The sequence below is a fragment of the Lupinus angustifolius genome, chromosome LG04 (assembly GCF_001865875.1).
Source record: "Lupinus angustifolius cultivar Tanjil chromosome LG04, LupAngTanjil_v1.0, whole genome shotgun sequence".
Classification (NCBI taxonomy): Eukaryota; Viridiplantae; Streptophyta; class Magnoliopsida; order Fabales; family Fabaceae; genus Lupinus; species Lupinus angustifolius.
The window spans coordinates 1,656,262-1,674,902 of NC_032012.1; the positions used below are offsets into that span (position 1 = coordinate 1,656,262).

Sequence of the window (18,641 nt, forward strand, 5' to 3'; positions counted from 1 at the left end):
GTGATAAAGTTCAAACAGAAAAAATGATAAGTTTATAGTACTGACATCATTAATTGTTAACATACAACATCATACTAAACATTGTCCCCACTAGGTTTTGGAATCCAAAGATTAAAAAAATGGTAGGAATGGAATTTATCCCATTTATGTCCTTTTCATTTCAGAGTAGGGCATATAGTCATAGCAGCAAAAATAATGACATCAAAAAATATCAAGTAAGGCACACACCATAGGGTAAGTGGGACCGACATATTCGTATTGTACATGCATGTATATGGATGCAATTTCTAAAAATAAAAACTAACATTTTTATATTATTTATTAAAATATGATTATTTTTATATTGTTTATTAAAATATGATCGGTGGGAAGAGAGAATGAGACACTTAGATACTATCTCCAATGTTTATATAATTTTAGCCTTGTTGGACAGAGACAGTTTGTCTGTTCCAAAATAAGGTTTGATTAGTTGTTATGGTTTTCACAGTGAAGCATTTCATTATATTATTTATTCATAAGAAGTTTACGTTGTAAACTCTATTTTCTCTTCCCTTTTCCCTTCAACAACCGACTTGGGTTCTTGTCGTGGTTCAAAATCCCGTTATTCTATCTGGGATTTTGTTCTTCACCTCAACTCTCTTTGGTTTGGTGATAGGTGAGATGCTTCATTTTCAGCTACAACTATTTTAATTTTAAATTTTGAGGTCATTTATTATGTTTTGTGTATTTGGTGGTTGAACTTGTTCTCTATTTTCATTCATTGGTTATCATATTTTGCATAAAACTTGGCTTTCGCTTGAGTTTTATAAGACTTTTTTTATAATGGGGTATGCATGTTTACAATGAAAGCACTTATTCTGGCTCAATATTTATATCATTTTATGTATTTCAAAAAAATAAAATTAATATTATTTAATTCATGTTTTACTTTTCTGATAAACAATTAGTACATGTTGTGGTATAAACTTTCGGAAAATGATACCAGGTTATGATGAATTTTTATATGATACTTATGGACCACATATCAAATTATTATGTTTGTTTTTTTTCCTGCATACCAAATTCAACTTAGAAAATGTATTTTAATAATAATAATAGGTGTAAATCGCGTAGAAACCGTGTTCCTGGGAACCTCGACCTTATCATATATATGTTGACCTTATCTTTGTGGTCTTAACAAAGTTTGAGTCCTTTTATTGTTGGCTCTGTAAAATTTTCTTAAAAGTCAAAAGCTGGACTAGTGTATGGTGTTACAAAGTGGATTATATATTGATTCTAGATTTTGGATTATATTCAAAGATTACTGATGTAACAATTCAGTAAAATATTCAATTTTGTAATCTTTTGATTGCATAAATTTCATATGGGTCTATGCTGTTTTACCAATGTTTTCTCTGTATTTTTTTCAGGAGGGGTAGAGGAACTGAGAACAAAGGGTATCAGAGAACAAATCATATCTGTTATTAGTTGGAAGTTATTAAACTGAATTTTCAAAATGACTTCAACAGTAGAGAGTGATGGAGAAAACAATAACAAAGGTAGTATGTGGACTTTGGATCAGAAGCTAGACCAACCTATGGATGAAGAAGCAGGAAGACTCAGAAATATGTACAGAGAAAAAGTATGATGTTAATCCTATTAATAATATTCTGTGTCTTTTTCTTGTTGAATTTGGTTGTATTTATTATGACACTTTACTTTATCTTACCTAATTAGTTTTTTAATTAATTAGCAGAATTGAATGCTCTTTATTGTGGTTTAACAATCCTATAAAGATGTGTAATTGTTCTAGCTATCCTTAGTCTCTTCTTCCCAGCTACTACTACTTCTGGAATGAAGATAACATATTTTTATCTTGATTAAAAATGCATTTGTTGAATGCTATTTAGATTAGGCCATTGCATCATTACTGTATATATGCTTATGCAGTGCAAGCAAAAGGTTCATGTCCAAAAACCAGTATTGAAAATGTTGTTTAGAATTATGAATGTGGAATCTGCAATTTCGATTTTCCCCCTTTCTATCATCCACTAGTTTTCTAGGACTTAATAAATATCTGAACTTCTTAACAGCACGGGGCCAAGTCTCCAAAAAATTTATGCTTACATGGAAGCACTCAAATGGTTTTGTACATAGGAGTTTGTTGGGCTTGAAGCATGAACAAGCAACAAGCCAATTTTACCTCGTGCTGGAAGTAATTGAATGGTTTTATATTTTTAACAGCGAATAACAAATCATTTGCACAAGAATGACCTTTTACTCTAAATTACAACCAGTAGAACGGATTTAAAATAAAAACGTTAGTCTAAGTTCAGATTCAAATTCTGTAAAGAAATTCAAGTACAAATGTAAACATCATATAGACTAAGAAATCCAAATTTTACATGTCTATTAACTGTTTAGTGATTTTAAGCTAAATTTTCAATCCGGATTTCCTTACTCTCTAAAACCAGATTAATACTATGATGTTATGTTTGCTACTGGTGTTTACTGTATAGTCTCATGTTGATGTTGTCTTGATCTTTTTCAGAAATTTTCTTCATTGTTGCTTCTACGTCTTGCATATCAGAGCCTTGGTGTAGTTTATGGAGATTTGGGCACTTCCCCGTTATACGTTTTCTATAATATATTTCCTAAGGGAGTTAATGATAAGGAAGATGTGATTGGAGCTCTTTCCTTGATTATTTACTCTCTTACTCTGGTGCCACTTATCAAATATGTTTTTATAGTATTAAGAGCAAACGACAATGGCCAAGGTACGTTTTGTTTTTATAATTTCTGGTTTCTGGCAATTAAGATAGTATTTGTTATTAGACAAAGGGAAAACTAAGTAATGATCAAAATCCAGACAACAATATTGCATGACCAAGGAAGAAGAGAATTTACTCAAAATATGATCAGCAAATTTCTCGGCAAGCAATTATAGACAACAATAACTAAAATCTTCCCAAGTTACAAATTTAGAAGCTTGAATTACCAACACTAGAGAATTCCTCTTAGTGAGATAGAATAAATTACCATTGGTATGATTCATAATAGGAAGAGAATTCATCAGAAATATATTCATGGTGGCTAGAAAAGTCATATTGGGCCTGAATGCATGATTCAGGGTGGGAAGTCAAGTCATCTCCAAGATGATTGTTGGCAGGAAGAGATGTCTCCGCCGGAATGATCATCCGTGGGAAGAAAAACTATCGCTCTGTCATCCTAGTTCTTTTTATCAATGGCATGTTAGTATTGATAAACTATTAAAAATAACTAAAAGGGAAAGAGAGCAAAGGCAAAGACTTTTAGTAAGAGGATAGATACTATGCTAAGTGGGCGAAATAATAATGGGTACACAATTTCTTTTATAAGGAAGCCAATAGGTTATATGAAATATGCTGAACTCGGTAGATGATACCTAGAATAAACAAGGAAACCATATAACTAATCATATGTCTGTTTGTCACTATTGAACTGCAACTAAGTTTTACCAAACTTATACCTGTCGAACAGGTGGAACATTGGCTCTTTATTCTTTGCTCTGCCGACACGCAAATATTAAAACCATTCCCAACCAACATCGTACTGATGAAGAGCTAACAACATATAGTCGGTCTACCATCCATGAAAGGTCATTTGCTGCCAAAACCAAAAGGTGGTTAGAGGGAAAAGGATATATTAAAAATACCATTCTTATTCTAGTCCTTGTTGGTACCTGCATGATGATTGGAGATGGGATTCTTACCCCAGCTATATCTGGTATGCCTTCTGTCTTAACCTGAATTTCTTGTTTCTTCTACCCCCAAGTAGGTTATCTACCATTTTATACGCTTCAGTAGTTTATTTCTCACTTTTGGGCAAATTTACCAAACTGCATGAGGAAATCATAAAATTATGTTATGAGATGAAGAAAAACTGTTACGCGAATATAACTTGAAAACGTTAGGATTTTGAATGACCTTATGGATTACTTGGTACTAATTGATTCAGCAAATGAAATAGAAAATCCGACAAACTTTTAAGCTTAATGTCGAAATTTGAGTGGCACCAGTCTAGGTGTTGCAATATGGGAGTGAGTGCTAGGACTTAAGTACATGAGGAGAGCCCAACCCAAAATAGTATTTTATTAGCTGGGATAGTGTCATGGATTAAGTACCATTTGCTATGCTTTATTTCATTTATCTGTTATGTGGCTAAGACTACAAACAAAATGATTTCAATATACTCACAATAAGATTTTCTATTGCAGTTTTATCAGCTTCTGGCGGGATCAAGGTAAATCACCCCGATTTGAGTAGTGGTATGTTCCAACACCTGTAACAATACGTTTTCCTTCTATTTCCTGTTATGTGCATAATTACAATTGATTTAGAGTTGGTAGTGTTCAAAACTTATTTTTCTCCTGGGTTACAGGTGTTGTTGTGGTGGTTGCTGTTGCCATATTAGTTGGGTTATTCAGCATGCAACATTATGGTACAGATAGAGTTAGTTGGCTATTTGCTCCAGTTGTCCTTCTTTGGCTTCTCCTAATTGGTGGTATAGGCATATTCAACCTCTGGAAACATGGTAGTGACGTTCTACGAGCTTTTTCACCTGTGTATATATATCGGTATTTAAAAAGAGGAGGAAAAGAAAATTGGACTTCTCTTGGTGGTATCTTGCTCTGCATAACAGGTACGTTCAGTTTTTATTACGGTTAATTTCCTTTCTTGTATTTCAGCACTATTAATGAATAAAGTGAGTATTTGATTTGAACTTCACAACTCGTGATGATTTATTTCAGGGACAGAAGCACTCTTTGCCGACCTAGGGCATTTTCCAGTCTCATCTGTACAGATTGCATTTACTCTAGTTGTGTTCCCTTGCCTTCTTTTGGCCTATTCTGGGCAGGCTGCTTACTTGATGAATAACTTGAGTCATTCACGAGATGTTTTTTATCGTTCCATTCCAGGTTTGTAGTGTTTGTCACTCTGTATTGAAATTATTGTTTGTGATGCTCCTGTGGTGTTTAGAATACATTCAACAAGTATATTGTTGCATTCTTATTACATAACTTCATGGTGGACATCCTATGTTTTCACTTTTGTTTCGCTTTTTTCGGTATCTTATGTTCACCAATTTATGACAAGTTTTTTTATTTTTAAAGTTTACTATTCAATAACTTCTTGTTCTTATTTATAATTGTTACGGCACAGTGGGACGCGTACAATTGTATTTGATATAAAACCACTCTTGAGCTTTCATCTAGTAGCTTAAGCATTAATGAGAGTTAGCCTTTTATCTTTGGTGATAAACCTATTTCAATGATCATGTATGTTTTTGTTAGAGCAATGCACATTTGTTTCTTCAAGTAGTATTTTTATCCATCAGATGTTGATTATCTTTAGTTTCTGCAGTCACTATATACTGGCCAGTATTTGTTGTTGCAACAGCAGCAGCTATAGTCGCAAGCCAAGCAACGATTACTGCAACCTTTTCAATTATTAAGCAAGCCCTTGCTCATGGCTGTTTCCCGAGAGTCAAAGTTGTACATACATCAAAGAAGTTCCTCGGACAGATATATATTCCAGATATCAATTGGATCCTTATGATTCTTTGCATTGCTGTTACTGCTGGATTCAAAGATCAAAACCAGATTGGAAATGCATATGGTAAGTTTTTTAACTAAAATCCTCCAAAGAAGAAAGAGCAATGTTACATATTTTTAACATCAAAGGGTCTATAGAAGTATTACATATGCATCTTATCTTTATCAAGTCAACAATGCAGTTTAGGGAACTTTATCGCACTCGTTGCTTGTTCATTGCTGTACCTCTGATTTACAGGTCATTGCATCCTTTTCTTTAAGCGTTCACTTAATCATATAATTGTCTGTGCCATTCCAGGTACTGCTGTCGTGATAGTCTTTCTCGTTACAACATTGCTTATGATTTTAATCATGATATTAGTGTGGCGTTGCCATTGGATTCTTGTCATCATTTTCACTGGCTTGTCATTGATTGTGGAATGCACATACTTCTCCGCTGTACTCTTCAAAGTCGATCAAGGTGGATGGGCTCCTCTTGTAATTGCTGCAGCATTTCTTCTTGTTATGTATGTTTGGCATTATGGTACAGTAAAACGCTACCAGTTTGAACTGCATAGTAAGGTCTCAATGGCATGGATTCTTGGGCTCGGCCCAAGTTTAGGACTTGTTCGTGTGCCTGGAATTGGATTAGTCTACACAGAGCTTGCAAGTGGAGTCCCCCACATCTTTTCTCATTTCATCACCAACCTACCAGCCATCCATTCTGTTGTTGTTTTTGTATGTGTAAAATATCTTCCTGTCTACACTGTCCCTGAAGAAGAGCGGTTCCTTGTTAAGCGGATTGGACCGAAGAATTTCCACATGTTTCGATGTGTGGCACGGTATGGCTATAAGGACCTGCATAAGAAAGATGATGATTTTGAGAAAAAACTCTTTCATAACCTTTTCATATTTGTTCGGCTTGAGTCTATGATGGAAGGAGGATCAGATTCAGATGAATACAGCTTATATGAACAACAGACAAATCAGTCAAGAGATGGCATTTTGAACAACGGAAACGTGGCTTCACCGAATATGGATTTAACAATGGCATCAGTAGATTCAATCGTATCAGTCATATCTCCATCACGCGGAAGTAGCAAGAATGAGGTAGACGAACTTGAATATTTGAACAACTGCAAGGATGCTGGGGTGGTTCACATACTCGGAAACACAGTTGTGAGGGCAAGTAGGGATTCAAGATTCTACAAGAAAATAGCTGTTGATTATGTATATGCATTTCTTAGGAAGATATGTAGGGAAAATAGTGTGATCTTCAATGTACCACATGAGAGTCTCTTAAATGTTGGTCAGGTTTTCTATGTATAGACCCCATCCATTTTTCTTTCCCTTCTCTTTGGTCCTAAGATCAGCAACATGTTTCATTTGGGACTTTCATTTTGTGCACAGTTAATCATAATGTAGCATGTTAGCAGCACCATTTATGGTATTATGGTAATAATTTTACCATCACATGGAAATGTCTTGAGAAGAAAGACTTTGGGCAATCATGTGCTGACCACCTCTTTCTTTTAACAGCAATGTTATAAGTATATCTTAAATTCTACAGCTTCTTGTACAAGAAATCAAATTATCTATATTTCTCACTTTCCAATTTTTATTTCTATACTCATCAAAAAACAACTAAAAGTTGTTACATGCTAGTTGTCAATATAATGGTTTTGCTATTTCAATAGTAATGGTTTTGTCAATATAAGGCTATGCTAGATCCCCGTAGTAACCAAAATGTCAAAGGTTTTATTCCTAGGAGCGACACTTGATGAGAGAGGTAGTCATGCATTCCGAAAGAGATTAGTTCCTTATCCTACCCTTGTTACCAGTACCCAAAACATTAGTAGTTGTTCCCCTCAGTGTTGCATTGACTATTTTTTTAACAGCATGCTGCCTAAATCTGAGATGGGACAATTCGTTTAATGTGCATAACTTCACCCTTTTTGAATGGTGCAGATTGCTAACATATAACAGTGTCTGTGGAAAATTAAAATATATCAGGATATGTATTGATGCACAATTGAGCAACAGAATGTAACTTAAAATACTAAAGAGCAATTCAACTGGTGATAGTTGCAGAATCTGCACAACCTGTATGTCCTTACTTCAAATTTAGTTATTTCCTCATTCTAATCTATGTTACAACTCTCATTAGTATAATATTTATGCACTAACAATGAATAAACTAATCTACAATCAATACATCATATGAAGCGCCGATACTGATACGAATATCATATACAATATATTGATACACATATTTTTTTAAATGTAGAATTCGATGCTTTTAAGATAGACATAAAATATGTATGTAAAATTAATGAAACATAATAATATGAAATTCTAAAATAAAAAACACATTTCTTTATAAAATAAAAATCATAGTGCCCATAATTAGGAATAGTGTTGATCATGTTTAGTCCATGACTAACATTATATAAATGTATTTCCTCTTTATTCTCTATGAAATACGCTTTTCTATATAAGTCCACTTGGTAGATTGAATGTGTCTCTTCTACTTAATTGATTATGTGCCAAGATTTTCTTTCCGTTTCTCCCTCTTAAAATGCTCTTATATGGTAGTTTGGATATATGAGAGGAGTCGGAAACACATTTTAAGAGTATCGGAAAGTATCCGAAAAGTAACAGAGTTATAATTTATTTATCTATTAAAAAAGTAATTTCGATACTCTATGAATACCTCTATCAATGAAAAATTGGAGAGTACTAGTATCAAATACGGGAATGATATTGAAGTATCAATTCATAGAGTAAATCAGACACCATTTATTGTATTACCTATATTTTAAAGTTAATAATAAATAAATATTATTGTGAAAGCATAAAATGAATATTATGAATATTTCTTGTTGAATTGAAATGATACAAGAGTATTGTTTATATACAATATTTTGTAAAGCAAGCAATGCAATTAACCTAACTAACTCTCTAACAAGTTAATAAATACATGTTGTAAAACAGTACAACATGTGTTAAATGTGTATAACATGTAAATTGTGCCAATTACAAGAATTGTTCAACCAATGCTTCACTTGATTTTCTAACCAGTTAATCAATTAACTATTGTGTTAATCGATTACAGTTAATTGATTAACTGTTATTAATGTTGTCTTATTTCTATGGTGACTTTGTTCTCCAATAGTCCCCTCAAGCTGGAGGGTAAATGTTAATGACTCAAGCTTGATAATTTGATTTGATAACAATGTGATGGATCGAAATCTCGATCCTGATGTGATTAGATTTTCTCAATCACTTGATTATTTTCTTGGTCAGAACTATTGACCATATTCTCCTGGTTTTACATTGTTGAAACTTCCTCGGTTGCTCCTAATCATAGTATTCACTTTCTTGGCATGAATTTCATACATTTTCTTGAGAGTAATCTAATCATCCCTTTATAAATAGGGTCTTGAAAATGGGTTATAATAATCTTCAAAGCATGATCACAATCTTGCATGACACTAATACCTTGGATTTAGAATATACCTTTGAACATTCTTGTATTTGTCTCTTCTTTCTTCTCCCCTCAATGCCCTCATCACATTCAGTGTAGCATTTACAATATTTGAAACTGGGTCTCCTTGTATGATGACTTGAATCTTGTATGACATTGTATAGACTATTGTTGTTGACGGCATTTGTCCTAATATCCACCAAAACAAAGAGGGTCTTGAGCTTCTGAAGACGGCAATTGCAAAAGTTGGTTATACTTGAAAGGTTGTAATTGGAATAGATGTTGCTGCTTCTGAATTTTATGATAACAAGGACAAAACATATGACTTGATTTTCTCGTATTATCCATTTCCTCAACAATTAGTCTGAATCCGCCAAAATCTTTGGGTATCAATCTTCTACCAATAGACAAGAAACAACCATTTACCAGGAAGTGAGAGCAAAAAGATGAATTCAAGAATGCTCAATTCAACAAAGATAATAATTATCATAGAGAATGCACAACAGTTACTAAAGTCTAAAGACTCTTATACCATATTGCGAAAACGTAAAACGAATATTATGAACATTTCTTGTTGAATTGAAATGATACAAGAGTGTTGTTTATATACAGTGTTTTGTAAAGCAAACAATGCAACTAACCTAACTCTCTAACAAGCTAATAAACACATGTTGTAAAACAATTCAACATGTGTTAAATATGTAAAACGTGTAAAATGTGCCAATTACAAGAATTGTTCAACCAATGTTTCACTTGATTTTCTAACCAGTTAATTAATTATTGTGTTAATCGATTAACACTTACCCAATTAATCGATTAACCATACAATTAATCAATTAACTTTTATTACTGCTGTCTTGTTTCCATGGTGACTTTGTTCTCCAATAAATATGAATAGTAGATAATAATTTAACATTGTAAAAAACTCTTACAATATAGAATGGTTTGATTATGACTAATACAATACTACATTTTAGACGTGCCCATGTGTGGAAGTTAACGATGGAAGAGCATAATCCAGTAATCAAAGTAAATTAAGATGTTAAATTGTTAATCACGCGTCCACCAAGGGATCTAGAATCAGCCCAGCATGGTAGCTTAGTGGATTTTAAAGTCTAATTCCAATACATGCATTTTTCATAGTCTGCTTGGTTTATTTTGAATAAGTCTTCTTTCTTTTAACAAAATATTCAGTTAGAGGAAAGCTTGTATAGCCATAAGAAAATGGATAATGTTGCATGTATAGCCAATTTGGAAAGCTGTCCCATTGCAATTATTTTAAAAGAACTTCTTTTGTTGAAAGATATTGTAAAAGAAATTGGTTTTATTGAGGTGGTATATAGATAAAAAGATAAAAAAAAGTAGAAGATAAATACTATTGTACATATTGCAAAAAAATATCAAAATTCTAATGTACAAATAATTTTGCTAAGAATGTAATTGTCAGGATTCATGTTTTAAATTCTCACATTCATCCAAGAAAGCACAACTTGGGCTAATGTTACAAGAAATTAAAATCAAATGTTAATGGACAACTTAAGTTTATTGATTTGAGTGAAAGACATTCATATTTTTAAGCATGTGATTTTAAGTTTTGTTTCTATCTCAATGTATATGAAGAAGAATAACTTGATGGCACGACTATATTTTGAGATGCTAATTTCTCATATTATAATGTATATTTTAGAGAGATATAAATTATAAGATTTAACTCATGTTGAATGAAAATAAACTAGATTTAAGTATAGAGTTAAAGATTGGAGACTATATCCTATCATAAGTCACTAAATTTAAATATTTTGAATGAATCGTACAACACGGTAATAATCTTGAGAGGAGTAAACCGTATAATTAAAATGAGGTCGACGAAATGAAAATAAACTCAAACCACTCAATCTCAAAATGATTTTTTACCATAAGAGAAATGTTATATAAGATTGAATGCTAGATGCTAAAATATTAACAAGAGAATAACTCAATATAAGAGAGATAAAAATATTGTATTAGATAAATTGACACACGGGACAAAATAGGATTAAGAATGAATCCAATACTTAAAAAGTTGAGATAGTTCTTATTGTAAAAAAAGAGTAAAATTACGACTATATGGTTGGAACATATATGAATGAGACTGCTAGTAAATCAAATAATGAAAATAGATCAAATCAATATTAGTCTAATTTCTAAAGATAAAGAAAGTAAAAAAGAATAGGCAAAATGGTCACAAAAGATTTAAATATCATTAATTTGTCAATAAACATAACTTATATTATAATATTATATCATTTTTTTGGCAAATTAAACATGAAAAAACCAATTGGACATATAATCAATTATTGAAAGTCATCTTTGCTATGTATTGAAATTGATACACAATTTATTGAAATGTGTTTGGTAACACAACACTGAAAAAACCACCAAAATTTTCCACCCCTTACAAAATTTAGCATCCCCAAGACAGAAGATGTATGAAAATTTTTGAGGCAACTTTGTTATTCATGGATGCATGCATATGTAAATGAACATGAATGTAAATACTAAATAGCAGCATAGAAATAACAAGAGGTACACATCATTTTTCCTCCAAGCGCCGCAGCACCGACTCGGCAAAAATCTGTTGCCTGAAAATCCATGGTGACCAACAAATTAACATGAATCATCCAACACTAATAAGAATATAATACAGCATGAGTGGTAAATGCAAATTCTAACCAACAGAATCAGCTACAAGATGAGCAATTTTCAACTCTTACTATACTATCCAATCCTATTTGTAAGGTAGAAATATTAAATACTCACTATAATTTGAGAAAAATTGAAAGGCTAAAGTAACATGTTTGAAACATCTCATTGAAACAAATGTGTGGTAAAATGCTTTAAGGATCATAAAAAATGCATACATGGATATATTATGATCTCTACTGAGTCCATAACTAGATAAGAAACCAAAATAATTTCATGTAAATGGCTGCCTAGTGGACACCAAGAAATATAAGGAAATTGAACTTACTTTTTTTCCCTATGCTTTGGGCTAGGACGAGAATACTTTAGATATCCATCCCAAGGAACCTTTTTAAGGCCAGCACGAAGTGATATTATGTCTCTCACCCTGCATCGTTTAAAATAATATAGACAGAAATTTTAACACATAGAAAGCTAAACATAGACCTCTCTCCATACAATCTAGATCAAGATTATTTACCTTTCTGCAAACTCAATCGCTGTTTCTCCCGGCTTCAGATTTTGTGGCTCCAAGTACCAAACATCACAAACAACAGCCCAGGATGTCATTAGCTGCAATAGATGCTTAGTGAATGATTGCCTGCAAAATGCATGAATCAGAATCTCTATTACAGCAAGAAAACAATTAGCATAGTAGAAATAATAAACGTGAGAAAAACATCATCTTACTTTCGACTATTCCAAAAAGCATCCACAAAAATTTTATTGTACTTGATTGCAACTGGGCAAACTGTGCTGTCAAGTTCAAAAGCACCCTAAACATCATTAAAATTAGAAGGCTTCAATAAAAGTTTCCTGAGAACCGGAACAAGAATAGAAGTCAACGGAGACAAAAAAGAACAAACAAGATAAAACTTTTCCATAAATTGCACAACACCGTAACTCTATTTTACATTGAGGATTTGCAGATGTTTCATATACCTTCTTGAACATGACCGTATAGTGATTATTCACACAAGTCCCTTCAGGAAATATGAGAAGAGGGTTGTTGTCAGCTCCCTGGACATGATCCCTCAATCTAGAACATGAACAATCATGTAAGTTAAATCGAATAAGATCTGAAATGCATTTTCTAATATCTTCATTTATACTTACTTCCTTGCCACGATTTCTCTATCCTTCGCTTCTGCACGATTGAACCAGATACATCCTACACTCTCCAAAATGGTACTCTGCAACAACCCTGGACAGAATCTATTTTTTTAATAACGTGCATAAAAGATTCAAGAGATAAATAGAATATTGATTTAACATTACCAAGCTACATGTTTATTTAAATCATCTCTAGTTGTCCATCACATAATCTACTCTTCCTCGTAAACATTTACATTGTCCAGCAGCAAAAAATTGAGTGCAGTGTGCCTAAGCACTAATTAAGGGCAACCTAAGCTTTTTTATTCCCATATACTATGTGGACTAGCAACATTCTCTTAGAAGTTAGAACCTGTGTAACTACAACCATACTAACACCAACATGCAAATGCTTAGAAAATAAACTTGGTATTGATGATGGAGACACAAGTTTTGTGTATTATGTTCAAAAACATGATAACTCAATGTGCTTACCAACCCATCCAGGATGCTTTTGCATAATAACAGCAAATGCAGTCATCTGTTCTAAGACAATGAAATCAATCATGGAAGTATGGTTGGCCACAAAAACCTGATCAACATATAAAACCAAAGCTTAGATTAGTAAAAAGACAACATTTACTCTTACACTCTTAATCGAATGCATAAATATGGCAACATTAATAGATGTTAGACAAACCTGTTTTGGTCGCCTACTAGGCCTTGGTCCATGGTACTTGACAACCCCAGTCCATGATGCAACAAAGAAACTGCACATCATCTCCACCAAAGACCTCTGACAGAAACGACCAATTTACAAGACACTTAATTTCATAAACAAAATGTCAATGTGTAGGGGAAAACAGGCTATGACAAACACTGAAATAATTATCTTCCATGCTCTCCACTGGATACAGCATCGGTCAATCAAGTATACCAATATATAGAGGAGAAATTCAAATTTTGTCCAATGAATTCGCTAAAAATTGGTTCCATGCAACTTCGATAATAAAAATGATTTTATCTACCATTGGTCTTTGATATTCAACATCTACTGACCGATCCATTAGTCTAATAAATGAGTTGAATTTTAAATGCAGTCATTCATTAATCCTGAGAATTAATTTGATTTTTATATTCAGCTTCCAACAGTATTTTCTTCAGGTTTGGTAGTGTAAAGTGAGCAGTTAAGAATGAAAGAGAGAGAGAGAGGGAGAAAGGTAGTTAGGAAGGGAAATGATAACTGAACTATCACTTTTCTATTATTGAATCAAGATACATTTATAATAGGTGGTCCGTTCTATTTATAGGAATGTAGTAACTTGTGCTTTAAGCTACCCTGGATAGTAAAATGCAGTACAGTTAATAACTGTAACTGTACTGCAGTGGAAACCTAGCTAGCTTGTAGTACAAACATGAATTCCCTGATGATACTACCCTTACTAACACAACCAGCAACCAACTTTTATCCACTAACATGTAGCAAAAAAAGTGAAAACATAAGGGAATTGTCATGTTTTCCACACCGAGGAAGAATATATTGAAGTCAGATAATAGATACTTCAATCCAACTGAGGCTAAAACTCATTACGTTAAAAAAAAGTAGCCCACTGCACGAGAATCGTACCTGGTAGGGTTCTATAGGATACAAATGATAATCTATCAGTACCACTAAGACAATTGCGAACGATAAATTTACTTCAAACAGATCTTTTATATTTCATGCTGGTAGAAAGGTCAACAACTGTAGTTTTGGTAGTGTGTAAGAAAAGATAAAAAGAAATCTCTGTTCAAAGAAAAACTAAATCAGAAGTTAAATATGCACCTCAATACTTCTCCTCAACTTATCATGTGTCTTCAATAGGAAGTGCACTGGAATGAAGGATGAAAGAAATATTATCCATCCGATTGTTAAAACTAGAACCCTGCATGGCCAAGTAGGATGGTATCACATGGCTAGAAAAGATGACAGTAAAGGAACAAATTAATGCGAAAAGCAGCAGAGAGAGACAAATAAGCCAAATACTATAGGAGAAATAGATAAAATGAAAGTTGAAGTGCAAGCATACACCAATAATTTATTTTCCTAGTATACTGTCGTTCTTGGTGACTAAATCGACAAGGAAAAAATAGCATGTAAAATTAGCTATGCAGAAGCTACAATAGGCAGATTTCTTAGTTACTGTATCATCCCAAACACTGTTTAAGTGAATATGTAAAAGGAATAAGCTAACCTTGCAGGGAACAGAATCAAATATCGAACTACAACTCCGAAACACCACAAAGGAAACAAATAAACATTCCAGTTCCATGGTTCTGGAGGATTTGACTTGAAGCATCTTGTGAATGAGTCCTACCCAAGATAAAATATTCCGAACAAGTAAGCAAATCGTCAAAGCCAAGATGCAAAATGAGTTTTAAAGAATATTGGAAAAAGACAGTATCTCTATCTAGCATATGAAAACTGAACAGAAAAGTTGAGATAAGAAACAGCGTTCAGCTTAAAAGACACAGAACTCATTAAGTTTGATGTTTGATTTTTAAGTTTGATGTTTGATTTTTAAGTTTGGTCTATAATATTTCCGTCATAATTGGTTCACTCAAAGATAATTGTTGATGCATCAAAACCTCAAAAACGGGATTGCAGTAAATAAAATATAACAGAATAATCTTACATCTACAATAGCACCTGCAGCCTCAGACAAAGTAGGAGAAATGTCGAGCAAATCATGCCTGAAAAAAGTTTTCAGAAGAAAACAAAAAGATTAAAATGACAATTAAATAACCAAGTTCCAAAAAGATGAAGTTCATACAAAAATTGCTTCCTTTTCACTGCCAACTTATTCTCAGTATCCAAATAACAATACAAGCAAGGCGTGGAAAAAGAGAAGGCATACAGGCAAAGCTTTCCATGAGGCTCTTGTTGAATGATGGCCCCTGTAGGGAGGTAATCTTCAATGTTGGGTTGATCAAGATCCAATTCAGAACTTGAAGACTTGAGTTTCCCTGTGCTACTCATCAGTCCTGTGCTTTCACTTATGCCAGAGAGATTTCAAAGAGAAAAGTGAGGTTAACGTAGACTTTTGATCCTGAAATTCGATCCAGTTTCACTGAGTTACTGGAAAATTAATCATTTCAACTGGATTATTTAAAAATTTAGATATTTATGCAAGTATAATTCCAAAAAGGAATAGTCAAATCAGAAATTTCCGACATCAATAGAAAATGCTGCCAATTACTGTAAAACAATTTGTAATTATATAGCAACATGAATTTATGATGCAGATTTGTTCTCATAAGATAGCAACACTTTAAAACAGCCATGAGATAAACACAATACCGAAGTGAAAACAAAATTCTATCCCATATACCAATATTGGGGACAAAGAAAACCCCTAAGCATTAGAGCATTCCTCTTATGTTACACACACCAAAGGATTTGCATACACACACTGTGGTGTTTATTATGATAAAGTAAATAAAGAAGCTATCCTCAACAAATACATGGTAGGCACAATAACATTCCAAATTAAAGATAAGATGAAGACATGGTAATACCAAATTAAAGAGCAAAAAAGTCCATCCAAATTTAACAAAGAAACCACTTATATAATCCTTAATTAACACTATAATATATATCTTCAATCTCTAAAAGAGCATACACAGTGTCTTAAATCCAACAAGGTGACATGAGTTTCAGCAATTAATTTAATTAGAAAATAGGGATAGAGGAAAAACCCAGAAAAAATTTCAATTTTTGTTCCCATTTCATGAAACAGCTTCCATTAAATTAGAATCAAGGATAGAAAAGGCAATACATGCAACAAATTTCAACATATTTACCAAGAAAAATATTTACAGAATCCATAATTAGCACTACAACATCTAATTCTAATCTCCAACACAGCTTCCACAGTGCCCAAAATCCTAGAAGGTGACATGGGTTCCAGAAATTAATTTACTTAGATAACAAAGAATGAAAACCCATGAAAAAAAATCGATTTTTGTTGTCATATAATCAAATAGCTTCCATGAATTCAGAGTAAGGATACAGAAGGCAACACATGCAACAAAGTTAACATTTTTATCATGACCCACGAACCATAAAGTTCAGATCTTGTTAAGAAAGCAATAACAAATTGAAAAGCAAAAGAAGGTAAAAGATTGAGATTGAAGAACAAACCTTAAAAGCGAATTGTGAGGAAGAAAAACAAGGATCTAAGTAAGAAGGAATTGAGTGATAAAGGGTTTGTTGGTAACACGATGAAGATTATGATTATGGGAAATTGAGGTAATTGGACGGTCGTGATGATGGTTCTTTGTTATTGTCAAACCAGCTCGGAACAAATTCTGATTAACAACGTTCAACCAGTGTATTCATTTGATGCTATTAATGAAGAAACGAGGAATTTTATCACGTGACATCAATGAAAAATTAAATATATTCTCATATTTAAAACAAGTGGATGAGGGTTCTAGTTTGATAAGAACTCGTGGCTTCGAGTTTTTTAAGAATGCAGAATGAGGTTATTTTTGAGAAGGAAAAAAAAGTAAGGTAAAAAGGATTTTTAGGGTCCAGTAAATAATAAAGATATAAATATATTATGGAAAGAGATGATCTTAGGGAACCCAAATAATATATATTATTAAATCTTATTTTAATAATCAATATTAAAAAGATAAATAATTATGATTTTTTAATGATTGTGTCATGCTAATTAACTTTTATAATCTTAAATATTCATGAATGAATGTATAACTTAGATTTATTTTTCTCACAAACTTTATAGGATAATTATTCTCACAAACATATAGATTTATAAGTAATTTAATGTGTCTATTTGGCAGTAAAATAAACATCACTCAAAGAGATTTTTTACATAATTTATAAGTTTTGGTTTGAGAATCAATTCAATTAACTTATGTCTTACAGGCTAATGTGTATAAGTTCTATTTTTTACATCATTTTACATTTATAAGTCATTCACTAGGGGTGAAAATCCTCTCCATTAATGGAGAGAAAAGTACATCAAAAGCAAAGGAAAAAAAAAATATGATATAACATTTTTATCCATTAAAATAATGATCTAACATTTCTCTTATTAAAATTAAATGTAAAATTAACAATTCTTCTCTATGAAAATGGAGAGGAGTTTCATTCCTGAATTAGATTTACCAACATGTTTAGAAAGTTAGTTTATTAGTATTTAGCACCTCACTTTTCAAATTTCAACTTAGTGACTTTTCACTTTTCAATTTTGATATGAACTTATGGGTAAAATTGTTCAGGGTAAATATAATAAGTGTAATATCTATATTTTAATAGTATAAAAACTTAGAGTAAATTACATTGATACTCCCTGAGTTTTAGTAAAATTACACAAACCACCCTTCACTTTTCTACATCTACACAAACCTCCCATAGTTTTTAAACTTTCATTACAATAACCACCTCTGCATAAGAAATAAGTGTAATCTTTTAAACAAAAAATGTGATAAATGCAATTAAGTTAAACAAAACATGATATATTGTGGAGACACGTCTAAATAATATGAGTCAATATTTCTTTATTATTTTTGGTTCGTTACAAGAACAATTTAAACAATATTTCTTTAGAATTGTTGATGCATTTTGTAAAAAAAATAATAAAAATACATTGATTTGTATATTATTTAGACTTGTCTATACAATATATCATGTTTTGTTTAACTTAATTGCATTTATCACATTTTTTTTAAAAGATTACACTTATTTCTTATACATGGGTAGTCAGTGTAATGAAAGTATAA

At 32.3% G+C, this 18,641-nt stretch overlaps 2 protein-coding genes across 8 annotated transcripts; one reads left to right on the forward strand and one right to left on the reverse strand.

The window, feature by feature from the left end:
- Nucleotides 516-7,118, forward strand: LOC109345041 (potassium transporter 10-like). 4 transcript variants are annotated; one of them, XM_019583795.1, is made up of 9 exons: nucleotides 516-655; nucleotides 1,410-1,621; nucleotides 2,531-2,756; nucleotides 3,499-3,744; nucleotides 4,235-4,285; nucleotides 4,399-4,659; nucleotides 4,769-4,936; nucleotides 5,382-5,636; nucleotides 5,871-7,118. In XM_019583795.1, exons 2-9 carry the CDS (start codon nucleotides 1,496-1,498, stop codon nucleotides 6,878-6,880), a joined length of 2,343 nt encoding a protein of 780 aa, XP_019439340.1. In that variant the 5' UTR covers nucleotides 516-655; nucleotides 1,410-1,495; the 3' UTR covers nucleotides 6,881-7,118. The 4 variants fall into 4 exon arrangements, with proteins under 4 accessions (XP_019439340.1, XP_019439337.1, XP_019439336.1 ...); XM_019583792.1 differs by lacking the exon at nucleotides 516-655 and adding an exon at nucleotides 1,131-1,336; XM_019583793.1 differs by lacking the exon at nucleotides 516-655 and having other exon boundaries at nucleotides 1,496-1,621; nucleotides 5,871-6,880; nucleotides 6,919-7,118.
- On the reverse strand, nucleotides 11,403-17,348 carry LOC109345042 (glycerol-3-phosphate acyltransferase 3-like). 4 transcript variants are annotated; one of them, XM_019583799.1, is made up of 13 exons: nucleotides 17,035-17,348; nucleotides 15,749-15,940; nucleotides 15,527-15,584; nucleotides 15,086-15,204; nucleotides 14,677-14,776; nucleotides 13,552-13,647; nucleotides 13,347-13,443; nucleotides 12,876-12,963; nucleotides 12,702-12,798; nucleotides 12,450-12,535; nucleotides 12,241-12,360; nucleotides 12,045-12,147; nucleotides 11,403-11,659 (listed from the first exon to the last, which is right to left on the reverse strand). In XM_019583799.1, exons 2-12 carry the CDS (start codon nucleotides 15,868-15,870, stop codon nucleotides 12,045-12,047), a joined length of 1,086 nt encoding a protein of 361 aa, XP_019439344.1. In that variant the 5' UTR covers nucleotides 15,871-15,940; nucleotides 17,035-17,348; the 3' UTR covers nucleotides 11,403-11,659. The 4 variants fall into 4 exon arrangements, with proteins under 4 accessions (XP_019439344.1, XP_019439341.1, XP_019439342.1 ...); XM_019583796.1 differs by having other exon boundaries at nucleotides 12,049-12,147; nucleotides 17,035-17,347; XM_019583797.1 differs by having other exon boundaries at nucleotides 12,049-12,147; nucleotides 15,749-15,969; nucleotides 17,035-17,347.